The sequence below is a fragment of the Argopecten irradians genome, chromosome 6, assembly GCF_041381155.1.
Source record: "Argopecten irradians isolate NY chromosome 6, Ai_NY, whole genome shotgun sequence".
Classification (NCBI taxonomy): Eukaryota; Metazoa; Mollusca; class Bivalvia; order Pectinida; family Pectinidae; genus Argopecten; species Argopecten irradians.
The window spans coordinates 17,552,067-17,567,647 of NC_091139.1; the positions used below are offsets into that span (position 1 = coordinate 17,552,067).

General features: G+C 34.7%; 1 protein-coding gene across 1 annotated transcript; it reads left to right on the top strand.

The window, feature by feature from the left end:
* Positions 1-9,634: 9,634 nt before the first annotated feature.
* On the top strand, positions 9,635-10,135 carry LOC138326380 (uncharacterized). Its single transcript, XM_069272490.1, has one exon. The coding sequence runs from the start codon at positions 9,635-9,637 to the stop codon at positions 10,133-10,135; it is 501 nt and encodes a 166-aa protein (XP_069128591.1).
* Positions 10,136-15,581: the final 5,446 nt, after the last annotated feature.

The following is a 15,581-nucleotide window of genomic DNA, read 5'->3' on the forward strand; positions in this document are numbered from 1 at the left end:
AGACAACATTCAGAGGCAAATAAACACATTTTTTTGATATGATTGAAACATGCTGAATACGATTAAATCATAATAATGACGTTACATCGTCTCCTTTTTTTTGAAGTGACGGGAAAACAATGGAATTTTCAGCTTTTTTCCCCTAAAAAAATCGATAAATGTCATAATTTTTATCACAAGTAAAACAATTGATGGATAAATCACCTTGTAACAGTGATTTCGAATTGAAACAACCACTTGTGTAAACATATGTGTACTATAAAAAGATAGATCGCATCAATGAGGTCGGAAAAAGAGAGGGACCCCCCCCAAATAAAAATTTATCAAAAAATGGCCAAAATGACACATTCGCATATATTCGCATAGATAGAGAACAAGACAACATTCAGAGGCAAATAAACACATTTTTTGATATGATTGAAACATGCTGAATACGATTAAATCATAATAATGACGTTACATCGTCTCCTTTTTTTGAAGTGACGGGAAAACAATGAAATTTTCAGCTTTTTTCCCCTAAAAAATCGATAAATGTCATAATTTTTATCACAAGTAAAACAATTGATGGATAAATCACCTTGTAACAGTGATTTCGAATTGAAACAACCACTTGTGTAAACATATGTGTACTATAAAAAGATAGATCGCATCAATGAGGTCGGAAAAAGAGAGGGACCCCCCCCAAATAAAAATGTATCAAAAAATGGCCAAAATGACACATTCGCGTATATGCGCATAGATAGAGAACCAGAAAACATTCACCGGCAAATAAACACATTATTTATATGATTGAAACATGCTGAATACGATTAAATAATAATAATGACATTACGTTTTCTCATTTTTTTGAAATGACGGGAAAACAATGAAATTGTCAGCTTTTTTTCCCTAAAAAATCGAAAAATGTCATAATTTTTATCACAAGTAAAACAATTGATGTACAAAACACCTTGTAACAGTCATTTAGAACTGCACTAACCCTTGTATAAACATAGGTGTTCTATGAAAAAATATATCACATGAGTGAGGTGGGAAAAAAAGAGGGACCCCCCACACACACACCGAAAAGAAAATGCATAAGAAAAAAATTGAAAAACAAAATCAATAAATTAAAACTCCAAATATTCTGTCAACACACATCGTAACAGTTATTCTGAATTGAACTGACTCTTGTCTAAACATATGTGCATTATTAAAGGATAAATTTATGTTTTTTAGCGGAAGAGGCGAGATGACCTCAAACCCCTTTGCCCTGCAGGTAGGGCGTAAGAATTGTACCTGCTGCCCCTATTGCATGATCGTAAAAGGCGACTAAATTAAGGATCTTATCTTTTCTCTTCTTCCTAACTGACTTTATCCTTCCTAATGCCTCCTTCAACGAGGGACACACCGAAGTCTATAAAAGTGATCTTGTGACGTTATCACAAGCTCGAATTAGCTGATATTCAAAATGATACAAAATGAAAAATGTGCATATATAAAACATGTTAAATTATTTCAAATTTAACAGAAACTAGTTGCAAATTGCTTGGGCCAGTTTAATGACACCTTCAATACAATTCTTAAACTCCAATAACATATAATGAACCATGTAACTAAACACTATCTACAAGAAACAAACATGAGTGACTTATACGCAGAATAGTTTCTCCAAAAAGATCCACTTAGACGGAGAAACAACCAACCAGACACACCGAAGTCTATAAAAGCACAATACATATAATTCCTTAATTGAAACATTTATTTTCAGAAAAAACAAAAATTTTACTCGCACTATTAGGGGTGAACACGACAATGTCTGTAACAATTTTGAAAGACTAGCCAGGCTGAACAAGTTAGCATATTGGTAACTTCCCAGATCACATGCAATAGCCCTTTCTATATTTTCTAGTACACAGGGGATATGTCTGACAAATTTTAGCCCGATTCTGATTTTTCAGAAACCTGTAGGAACCATTAATGCCGATCTTGAAACTGTTTTGGTCGCATTAAATAATTTTTTTAAAAAAAATGATAATGCTCCAGATTGTTTCATGGCACGAACAATTCATTTTACAAAACATTCTACTTGGATTATGGCTGTCAAGGGCAACATCATAGCTCCATCACATGCAAACATAAGATTTCATATGTTATGACACGTTCTTATTTGAACTCAGCATTCTTGAATTCGACAAAACATCAGTAAGGGAGATTCTTTACATAATCCGTATTATCAAATAAAATATAACATTTTGATATTAAAAGGGAGCTTACAGGAAAATGTAAAGGTGAAAATCATTGTCATTTTTAGGAATTGAAGCAGGCCCCTTTCAAGTCCTTTTTTACCCGTATGAAAAATTCGAGTAAATAGTCATAATTTCTCATAAAAGTAAAAAAATGATGGATCAAATACCTTGTTAACAGTCATTTTCAACCTACTAACCCTAATTTTAGTGAATCATTGAAAAAAATCCTGTATCTAGTAAACAGACATTCGAGCATGATCATTCGTAAAAAAAGCAAAACTAACCAACCATATAGATTAATTCAAAACCCTACACAAATCAAGTTTTCAATTTAAGAATGAAAAATGGTAAATGATATTAAAAGTAAGATTTAAACCCCTCACATGCCACAATATTCTGATCATAAAAAATATGCGAAAACAGATAGATGAAAAAATACAACTGAATATTGTACCTATCTATTAAATCATTATTAAGAGTTATTTTGAAAAACTTCTATTTCGAAGTGAAAGGACATGAATTTATGTGAAACTGTGTTAACTAAGCATATTTTATGTAGCCTGCAAGTGTACCTGACAATGTCCATTTTTACATCATAATTTTAAAAACTTCAAAGATTCACCTATCCATGCTCATTTCGAGGCTTAGTACTTTCTGACATGTTTGTATCCAATTGCTAATGATAAAAAAACGATTAACTATTTCTCGGTTTTAGAATGAGGAAAAACAACTGGGAGGACCACTATATCTCAAATTTAGCATAGAAAGGCTAGGATTTTTTGAAAAAACATCGGCAAAATATAATCCATACCTGCTCGCAATAAGTTAAACAAAACTTCTCACCAATAATATACTATCTGCTGAATTGGAAACAGTCACTGTCTAGATTCACTTGGTCTTATTCAAAACTCCAATAGAATATCAGTCAATTAGTTTTGAGAGGACAAGGGACCGTAGCAATTAAGAAGTCTAATTGGAAATAGCGTAAACTGACCACAACGCCAAAAGGCATTTCACGACATTAGCCCACGGGCTTGTCCTGTGAACCAGGACATCTGAAATTCACTAAGCCCGTGGGGCTAGTGGAACCAGTCCAGAGCCAAAGAAGCCGCAATGGGTTCTAATCCTCATTTGGTGGGTTCCCTTGCATTTTTGATAACGCCCCCATGAAAAAGACTGCTGTGATCCTGCTCACCTGTTAAAAACTCAAATAATATAAGATGTACTGGGAGGAGAAATCCTGCTGGCCTCCTGTTTAATGGGCTAAGAAAACAGTACAATTGCCCCCTTGTTTTATAGGTCAATTGCAAACACCTAAGACGTCCGAACTGGGGACAAAAGCAGCCCGAGCAGAATCTCCTTTCGGACATCAATAGAGATTGTTAGAGCATTTACCAAAAAGGCTCTCATCAGAATATGCATTAATCAGAGCTATGACATATGACATATCCATCTATGTACTGGGAGGAGAAATCTGCGACCCTGTTTATGGGCAAGAATAGTATCGCCCCATTGTTCTATCAAGGGACACCTAAGCGTCCGACTCGGAGGGACAAAGCAGCCGATCATTCTCCTTCGACTCAATAGAGATTGTGAATCTTTACAAAAATGCAGGATCAGTGAGTATGGTAACAGAGCTAATATCTGGCCAACGAAAGCACGAAAAGTGAATAGGTGGATATCACTACTCCTACGGCCTAGGCAAAAGCAAGCAGGAAGTCTAAAAGTTAAAACCGTAATGGAGACCGACACCGAAGGCTCGTAAGGAGTCCCTTTCAGTAACACAAGTGATAGATTGCCACTGTGGAGCTAACTGCCGTACCCTAGCCTGTCCAGACTGAACCACCTAATCAAGGCAGTAAAGAGTTGGAAGACCCTAACTCTGGTCTACCATGAGAATTACATACACTGGAAATAGCCATGCGATGGCCTGCAATAGTACTAGAGGCAAGTTTGCGTTCCCTAAACAAATAGAGAATTGGATTCCGCAATCAGCTGGGCAGAGGCCTTGACCTGATCAATCTTCCTGTCGATACACCAATCACAGACAATCTTCCATGACTGTTAGACGGCAGGTGAGGAAGACCTATTGATCGGGCGATGCGAGCTGACACGTCTTAAGAAAAGACTGACTGAGCGAGGCCTCCTGAGATAGCTTCCACGCTCTTGAATGGATCTTCCGGGACTGAGGCTGGCGCAGGAGATTGGTTCTGAGTGGGAAAACCAGAGGAATATCCACCAACAGAAACGACAAGAGCTCCGGAAACCAGGATTGTCTCGGTCACAGGGGCGCTATCAGAAGGAGGGGAAAATGATGCTCCCGAAACTTCTATTAGAACCCTGCCCACCAGGTTGAATGGAGGGAATGCATAAGCATGTATCCCCTCCCAATCTAGAGATAGAGCGTCCACAGCCCAAGTCATTTGGTCTGGCACCGGAGAGACAAAAGTGGACAATTAGTGGCGAAGTGGCGAAAAGGTCTATATGAGGTCTGTTCCACACCTAGCAAATGCCCTCGAAGATCGGGAGATTTAGCTGCCTTTCTGTCACAACCGGCTTGCGGCGCCTGGAAAGAGTATCCGCCAGAACATTCAACCTGTCTGGAAGATGCTTGACTAAGAGAGTCAGCCGCATTTCCTGACAGAAGAGAAGAACACGAATGACGAGGGCACAAAGGACGTGGGACTTTGCCCCCACCCTTTCTCTCCAGATACGCGACAACTGTAGAGTTGTATGTAGTCACACAAACCATCTTGGAATGTAGAATCTTCCGAAAAGCCTGCAGAGCCAACCGAACAGCCTAATCTCCAGCACGTTGATGTGCTCGGAAACCTGATCCCCAGACCACTCCCCCGACTGGCAATGGCCGTCGAGGTAATCCCCCAACCTGTCATCTGTCATCGCTCCAACGATTCCTAGACTCGGTGGAGTATGAGGGAATCGTCGAAATAGATGTGTACATTTATTTTCCTGGAGTGATGAAATCCTACGCCAACCTGCAGCAGTTTGATGAAAACCAAAGTAACAGTCGTGACACCGAAAGGATTTAGTTTTGTTGTAATGAGCTGTGCTATACCATCGTGTCTTATTGATATATCTTTGTATCATGCATATTGTAATCCTCATCCTTTGTTTCGTTTAAGAATATATGTTTGTTGTGTTATTTTCGCTCACCTTCGCTAAAATTTTTCAAGAAATTTAAAATAATATTTCCTTATAATATAAATCTAATAAAATAAACGGCTTCCCCTCTTTATCAGGGGTATGCCAAGATTTAAGAGCCATCCTATTGTTTAGTCTTTATTTCATGAAAATTTTGAGCAAACAAAGCTCGAGGTATGGACCAAGAAGCCTTACTGATTTGAATGTAAACATGTATATAACTTTAATCTTTAGCAGGACAAAAAAAAAGATTTTCACATAAACACATTTAAAACTCATTACATCAAATTTCCATTTATATGCTTGATTTCTATTATCGATATTTCATTACTCAGCGATTGTAATAAGTAACATTTTATAGTGTTTCCCGCATCAATCACAAGTTTAAATTTGTTTTATTTTTCAGATTGTTGAAAGGCTCTTCCGCTTACCATGGAAAATGTATTCTCGGAATATTTTTTTCATAACGGGATTATATTACTAGGGTGTGCATTCATGATCATATATGTACAGTATATATGTACATAAAAGCTTATTGCTTACAATTGACTAGGTATCGATTTTAGGGTCGAACATGTACATTTACAAATGTTACAAATGTACGTATATCCGTACAAGATTGAACATTTGAATTCGTGTTTCGTCATTTGCATTTCTCTCATTTTATAGTTCATGCATATAATATGCATAATCATTGATGATAACAACGGTGAAGATAGTGATGCATATGCATACATGTACATTTGTATATACATGTACACCGAAGATTGGTCTTCCCCGAACACCAACTCTGGGTAGGGTGGGGTGTTTTCATAGGGGTTAAGGTGTGTTGATAGGGAGTTATAGTCTATCTCAGAATTGTTCTCACTGCAAGATCACAGGTAAATCTCAGGTAAATCAACTCACCTGGTAGGTGATCAGCAAATCAGTAACTGTTATTGTCAAGATGCTGCAGAATGGTGTATAAAACAGAGGCATGCTTCAGAAAAAATCATACTTGCCATGATATTTGAATAGAACGTTAAATAGTCATTTTTTCAGTTTTCAAGGATGAGAATCTTCCTCTTTAATTCAGAGGATTTCTTCTGATTGGGCAATATTTAGGAGAAACAAATAATGTCAGATATGATCTAAAATATCATAAATTGACCCTTTTAAACACTTAGTGGAGGGATTTCTCTTATAAGTGAAGATGTTTCCTCCCTTTGTTGATAGGATCGATCACTATTTTCATCTATTTTCTGTGATATAAGCTTTTGATCGAGTAAGGCATTAAAACTTAATGTATAAGTTGAAAAAATATGGAATTAAAGGTAAACTATATGATTGGTTTGAAACCTACTTATCTGACAGAAAACAACTCGTATTCATAAACGAATATCAATTACCCGGTATTCTCATGAAAAACCGATAAATGCTTGAGTACCTCAAGGTTCAGTACTTGGTCTTTTCTTTTCCTATTGTTTATACATGACTTAACAGATAATGTAATATCTTATATAATAGTAATACATGCAGAGTTCTTGGATGATGATCTATCGTCAATTTCTTCATGGGCTGATAAAAAAAAAAGATCATGGTCGGATCTCATCTTTAATATTTGTGAAAAAGTTTCATCAAGACAGAACTTATTACGAGCATTGAAACATAAACTAGATAGAAACTCACCAAGAATTTTGTATCTCTCCTATATCAGACCAATTTTAGAATATACAGACATTATTTGGGATACCAGAACGGAACCATTGACTTGATGACATAAGCCGACTCATGATCAGCATCACAGCTGCTGCACCTTGCTTAAATTGGCAGGAACTATTTTGCATATCAATTCAATTAAAAATATTTTATTTTATATAAATTATACAAAATGGGATTGGGTAACAGGCAGTGCCTATATCAACCCTTTCCCTCTTCCACTAGTGTACAACATTTTATACAAATTAAACATTAAAGATGCTCCACCGCCGACAGATCATAAATGATATTAATCACTTGAACAATAATTGGTGTTTAATCGTGTAAATATATGTTTAATTAACACAAAAAATAATATAAAATAATTTATTTTGCCCTTAGTACATGCGCAATCAGTACTTAATTCCATATAGGATATAGTGCCACGGATTTTTTTCGGGATGCAATTAATTATTTTTTTGTAATTTTAATTTGAAGTAAAATTAGAAGCTCAAACTTTTCAATGGTGGTAATGGTGTAAAGTAAGTAACTTTTGTAACTGAAGAAAAATACTAAATCGTCTGCTCGTGTTTTTGATAGTGAAAAAATATCATTTATCAGCGGTGGAGCATCTTTAACAAAACTGTAGTATATCTTATGATGTATCTTATCATACCGTGTACATTTACGTACACAGAACTCGTATAATAGTTACAAACGCAATTCGTTATATAAACCTTACTGGAACGATATCTTACAGGAGAATTGGGATGCATTATGTTCATTTTATTTTTAACTGTAAAGCGTATTGTGATTTAAGGAAAACTTACATAATTGATAGAGTAACTGTTTTATGTGAATATTTTGAAAGTATGTCTTCTGATAATCAACTTATCTTTTTAATGAATTGTGATGTTTTACAAGTTAGTCTTGCTAAATATATCTTTTCATTGATGAGGAGAAGGCGATCTCTGTAATAGTAATTTTGACTTATTATAACTTTAACTGATAATGTTGTTTTATTCACATATATTGTTCATAATTTTAGTACATTCGTGTCTCGTAAGCCAATTAATGGCTGGGCATTTTTACTAATGAAGAATATTTTTTTAATTGTAAATGTTGTGTAAAAATGTGTGACATTATTATGCATTATTATTATTATGTATCTTATCATAGGTATGAGTATAAAAATTACCTGGTTGAAAAGTTACCTGAGTTGGTGTTAGATTTTGAAACAGACTATAACTAAACTTCAAAGGGTTCCCTACATAAACACCTCCCTTTGTTTTACCAGAGTTGGTGTTCGGGGAATTCGCCTACTTTTACGTAGAAAAACTGTATTTGTAACCGGTGTAAGAAATAATGTTATTTGATCACATTTCACATCAAGCAACTCTGCAATTCACCATTACAAATTTCACAAATATTTATTCGTACAATGTATAAGTGTAATAAGCTAATTCATTCCAACGTAATCTATAGAAAAAGCATATTGTAAACATCAAAACTTTGAAATACGACAGTACGTGAAATGTACTGTCACATTGTACGGGGCACAGGTAATATACAGGATTTGCAATAGGGCGGCGCGTAAATTAAGGAGACCATTTATTAGGAACTCATGGCGGCGCCCAGTTCACCGACACGTTTGAGGTTGCTCTGACAGAGATGGAGATTATCGATGAAGTAACGAGATGAGTATCAATATTTTCCCATGAGTTCGTTATCGGAACTGTTTGGTATTATTTGGAGTGACTTTGCTGAAGTTTGTCAACTTGAAAAGTAGTTTTTTGAGATGTGTGTTTATTAACAAATTATAATCCAAACTGTTACTATAAATAGACTTACAGGTGAATTTCGTCCAATGCTGTAAGGAGACTATACGATCGGCGATTCGTCACGGTCTACTGAAGGTACTCAACTACTGCCATTACGCATTGCCGCATGAATGAACACTATATACGCGTATGTCACCTGTGAATACCCGTGCCTTACCTGTCTGTGTACGCGAGTGAACCACATATGTAAACATGGCAGACCAGCATGATAAACTGTCTGATGTATTAGCTGAAAGTAGGGCTACGTTATACGACTGTGAGTCTGAGAATGAACCCATTACTCTTGAAACTTTGCATAAGTTGATAATAAAGATGAATAATTCCATCAGCTCCAAACTTGATTATTTTGACATTGCCATCAAACGTATAGATACCGTATGTGAATCAGTGTCCAAATTGTCGGGAAGAGTGACCTCCCTTGAAAATGAAACCGGTCAACTAAACGTACGTTTCTCCGAATTTGACAATAATCTTAAGGGATTGAGTAACATCTTCGATGGCGTGACCGAACAATGTCAAAAGGTGAACAAAACGTTAAAAACTTACAAGAACATACAAGCAAATTAGAATCCATGCTGAAACAATTACAACAAGACCTAGACAAATACAAAACTGATAAAGAACATTTTTTAGCTGATGTGACGGAGAAAAACGATGAGATTACAGAACAACTTACGGACCTGAGATGTCGATCTATGAAAAACAATCAGATCTTTTCTGGCATTAATGAGCAGGAACTGGGAGAATACATATGACGTCATACGACAATTCCTCGACGAGCAACTCGGCATTTATGAAACCCCCCAGTTTGCTAATGTTCATAGATTCGGTAGAGAATCGAGAAGAGGTCCTAGGCCGATAATAGCGAAATTTATTTACCAAGCAGACCTAGAGCATGTCCTACAAAATGCCAGAAAGCTCCGCGGAAAGCCGTACAGAATCAACCGACAATTTCCTGAGGAAATTGAGCAGGCGCGTCGTAGCCTTTACCCCAAACTACGCCAGCTCCGCGCAGAGGGGCACAGGGCCAAAATTGTGCGCGATATCCTATATGTAGATGGACAACCCTACGACGAACAAGGCCATCAGACACCACAACCCACAGGAAACTATGCCCAAGGTACCCAACGTAATGCTACTCCACCATTCCACGCATTCGGCACGCCCAGTCGACGACGCCCCCGCAAGCGAGGACGTTTTGACTCCACCCCTGATAGATACCGCTAGGGGTGCGAGGAGGAACTATACAGTGACTCTGACGATGAAACACCGGGACATTGTCCGAATAAATCAATTAAAGTTAATATATGTGGTGTATCATCAAAACTGAGATCACCAGAATTTGATTTACTTATCCAATCGTACGACATATTGATTTTTGCCGAAAGTAAAATGGATGAATTTGATGTATTAGATTTACCACATGGTTATGAATATTTCTGTCAAAACAGGTCTAAAGAGGCGAAAAGAAAATCGGGTGGCATTCTTATTATATATAAAGAAGAGTTGAAAACTCATTTACAATTCCACCAAACTCCATCTGATTTTATACAGTGGATGAGATTGCCTAAAACATTAACTAATACGGATTTTGATATACTTTTAGGCTGTGTTTACATTCCTCCTGAAAACTCGAAATATTCATCAGCCGATTGTTTTGAAGAAATTGAAAACGAAATGATTGATATTGCTGACGATAATTGTAAATTTGCTTTTGTTGGTGACTTTAATGCCAAAACACAATGTAATAATGATTATATACAGCCTGATGATACTCTTATTGATGTTTTAGATATCAATTCTAATGATGAACTCTATAAATACTTTTATGATCTACAAAATCTAAGTGATGCTGGTATTTCGTTACAGAGAACAAGTCAGTGTAAAGGAAGAACTAATAGTTTTGGATATAAACTTCTAGAGTTTTGTAAAAATAATAATATATTCATTGCTAATGGTCGGATTGGGAAAGACAGATTTATTGGAAAAGTTACATGTAACGAAACTAGCGTGATTGACTATCTACTTCTGTCATCTGATTGTTTCAAGCACATATCTAACTTCGAAGTATTTGATTTTGACCCCTTATTTTCGGATGTTCACTGTAGACTTGAATTTTGCGTCTCTAACAAAATGGATATAGCTAGAACAAACAGAGAAGATATAGAGAACACTTCAGCAAATTATTATATAAAATGGAATAATGAAAAATTAATGGCTTATGTTAACCATATCGAAGAAGATGCGTTTGGTAGTCTTCAAGATATCATGGGAAAATTGGACAGGTTAGTAGTTAAGCCGAATGAGCTAGTCACCGCTTCTGAAATAGACAATGTTGTAAATGATTTAGGTATATTATTCAAAAATTCGGCGAAGCATATTTTTGGCGAAAAGAAAACATCCCACCATTCAATTAGATGTAAAAAAAAGAAATAAACCTTGGTTCACTAATGAATGTCATCTTAAAAGAATTTTATTTCACCAGGCTAAAAGATGTTATAATCAAGATAAAACCTCGACAAACAAGACTACCCTTAAGAATACTTGTAAAGAATACAGAAAAACTCTGAATAAATTTTATAGAATTCACCAAGAGAAAATGGAAAGGGAATTACGAAACGTATCCAAATCAGAGCCCAGAACATTTTGGAATATCCTCAATAAAATTGACGGAACTACTCAACAAAATATTATTGATAAATCCATAGAAGATTTGTATGATTATTTCAAAAATTTAAACAAGGGAGATAACTCTAATAATAGCTTTGATGGCGAAATTGTTGATGGGATATTTGATGATTTATTAAATAACGAAATTACTGAGGACGAAATAACTTGTTCTATTGCCGGTTTAAGTAATAATAAGGCTCCAGGTCATGATGGAATTCTAAATGAATACTTAAAATCCGCCGCAGAAATTCTTATGCCATTATATTGTAAGATATTTAATATCATATTTGATACGGGCTTCATTCCAAGCTCATGGAAAATAGGGGTTATAAAACCTATATATAAGCGTAAAGGGGATCCTAACAATTTAGATAATTATAGAGCAATAAGTCTTGTTTCTTGTCTCGGTAAAGTTTTTACATCCATATTAAATTGTAGACTAAACAAAATGGCTGATGAAATAAACTTGATAACTTCTGCCCAGGCAGGATTCAGGAAAAACCATTCTACAACTGATAATATTTTTATTCTACATGTTCTAACTTCTATCTATTTCTCACTTGGTAAAAAACTGTTCTGTTCGTTTGTTGATTTTAGAAAAGCTTTTGATTCCGTTTGGAGACTCGGTTTATGGCAAAAAGTTCAAAGAAGCAATATAACAGGGAAAATGTTTAAAGCAATTATTAATCTATATGAAAATACAAAATCCTGTGTCAAAAATGGAAATGATGTATCTGATATGTTTACTTGCAACGTTGGTGTAAAGCAAGGAGAAAATTTGTCACCCTTCTTATTTGCTATTTTTCTTAATGATATTGAAACTTTTTTTGAAGAGCATGGTGTCAACTGTTTGAAGAATGTAAAAGATTTAGGTAATACTATTGGAATGTATATTAAAGATGCTCCACCGCCGACAGAGCATAAATGATATTCATCATTTGATCAATAATTGGTGTTCAATCGTGTATATATACACAGAATTAACACAAAAAAATAATATATAATAATTTACTTCGCCTTTGGTGCATGCGCAATCAGTACTTCTTTCCATATAGGATATAGTGGCACGGAATTTTTTCGGGATGCAATTAATTATTTTTTATATTTTCAACGTGAGGTAAAATCATAAGCTCAAACTTTTCAAGGGTGGTAATGGTCTAAAGTAAGTAACTTTTGTAACTGAAGAAAAATACTAAATCGTCTGCTCCTGATTTTAATAGTGAAAAAATACCATTTGTCAGCGGTGGAGCATCTTTAAACTATTTGTAATTCTTTATGCAGATGATACAGTTATAATGGCTGAATCAGCTAACGATCTACAGTCAGCCTTAAATAAATTTGAAATTTATTGTGAAAATTGGAAACTTTAAGTAAACACAAATAAGACAAAAATTGTTATTTTTTCAAAGAGGAAGTCTCGAACTCGTCCTCATTTCACATTATTTAACAAAGAGATTGAAATTGTAGATTCGTTTTCTTATCTAGGAATATTGATGAATTACAATGGGAGTTTTCATAAAACGAAATTGAAACTGTTGGAACAGTCAAGAAAAGCTATGTTTGCTGTTTACAAGAAAATAAGAAACATCCCTCTTCCTATTGATCTCCAGTTAAAAGTATATGATTCCCTTGTTTTACCAATATTGATGTACTCAGTAGAAGTATGGGGTCACGAAAATATTACAGCTATAGAAAAGCTTCATTTACAGTTTTGTAAACGTATACTCGGCGTTAGGAAAAGTACGTGTAATTACATGGTATATGGTGAATTAGGGAGATTCCCTCACTATATAGAGGTTAAAAACAGAATTATTATGTTCTGGCATAAACTGATTACTACTGATGATCTTTCAAGTAATATATATAAGTTGATGTTAAACTTGCAAACGAATAATATCATGGAATTCAAATGGATGCAAAATGTTAAAAATATTTTTGAAGAAACTGGTTTGAATTATATATGGGACTTCCAGAATGTATGTACATATAGGGATCAACCAACTAAATAAAAAAAAGACCTTCGAAATGGCCCCTGTGTATACAAGATTGAGCCCAGGATAGAATTTTAACCCGGCCGCTGATTGGCTGGCTAATTATGAATTTCAAAAGTAAAAATGTTTTCTGACAGGTAATTATTCCTAGATAACCATAATATCAATTTGGAAATTCATATTGAGATTTAGGTTCAAAATATCAATTTTGATAATGAATAGGTAAAAACATTAGAATTTCCGGATATTTTAGTGCAAAATGCGCCTGATTTCAATAAAGCTACCCTGGTTGGAGTTTGAGCAGAAGGACCCAAACTTTTTTTTCTATCTAGTGTTATATGAGAACCTAGACTTTAATTATAGAACACAATACCTAACTAATATTTCTTTGTTTTAATAATACAGTACAAAACTTTAACAAAGTTTAACACTGTGGTCTATGTAAAATCATTTAGTTGGTTGCTCTCTATAATAGAGAATATTTGAAATCTATCGTAAAACAAAGATTACAAGATCAATTTGTACAAAAATGGTTTAATGATATAGAGAATTCATCAAGAGGTCGTACTTATTCTATTTTTAAAAGCAATTTTGAATTTGAAAAGTATCTTGTGAAACTAAAGCCAATAGATAGACAAATCATCATAAAATTCAGAACCTCGAACATGCACTTACCTATAGAAACTGGAAGATGGACTGGGACCCCTGAAGTAAATAGAACTTGTAATCTATGTTTTACTGATATTGGAAACGAATATCATTATTTGTTTCAATGCAGTAATGAAATGGTGAAACGTTTACGAGAAATGTATATACCAAGTTACTATTATAGAAACCATAGTGTTATCAAAATGAAAGGCCTGTTTACTATATGTAACATTACTGTTCTGACAAATATATGTAAGTTTTTGAAGAAAATTGAAAAAACTATTGATTGAGCATGTACATCACTAATACATATTGTAATGCACTGTTGCGCTATGGGCCCAATATACTTGTATGTTTATATTATGTATAGTGACCTCCTGTTACATACTTGTATGTCTGAGAGTGAAATAAAATCTGAATCTGAAATCTGTAATATAAGTTGGGTATAAAGTTAATCTCCCTCCCAAGAAGGTGTTAATTACAGGGGCTTCGCCCGTGCCAAGCGACAGGGGGTCGACACAAGGTAACACCTGTCGTGACCTAAATACATGTACAGGTAAAATACCCGTGCGCGTCACGCTGGGAATTGAAGAGATTCCAGGTACAAATAACAACGAGCACATGTGAGAAGGTGACTGTCCAATTTTTATTGATATATCCGTGTCTGATTTAACACGCGTACAGTACATGTACGTGTGAAGGCTTACAATGTAACGTACCTGCACAGTTCGAGTAGGTATACTCGTACATTAAGAACATTATTGTATGTGAAGAAATGCAAACGTTTACATCTTTTTATTCCATTTTCATATAAATACGAGTACTTATTAATTGCGTTTAAATAATATGTACATGTAGATGCCAAATCTCACCTCTTCCCGTGTTCAAACTCCTCACGTTAATGAATATTAAACTTCACGAATTTATTTACAAATCTCCCGAGTCTTTTTTTTTGTGTTCTTCGTACATTGATAATATTTAACATAACAAGAACAATATTATGCAGCGTGTCTGTAATAACGTTTTTATATTTTTATTATCTGTTTTAGCTATTTTCTTGTATAATCTTTCAGTTGTCGTGGATTTTTTCTAAAATAATGCTTTTGACATTAATGTTCTGTAAGACAGTTTCGTTAATATTTGAATTGCTTTCGCAGAAATAATAATAACAGCTAGAAACATATATGATATATGTTTCTGATAATAATAATATAAAAAGGGAAAATCACATTAAGTTTTGATAATTAATACATTTATTATTTCTGTAAATTGACTGAATGATTTAAATACGAAGTATTTCAGAACGTTTTAACGGATCGGAGCGCCATGTATACGATCTTGTTACTGTACATATTTTTATTTCA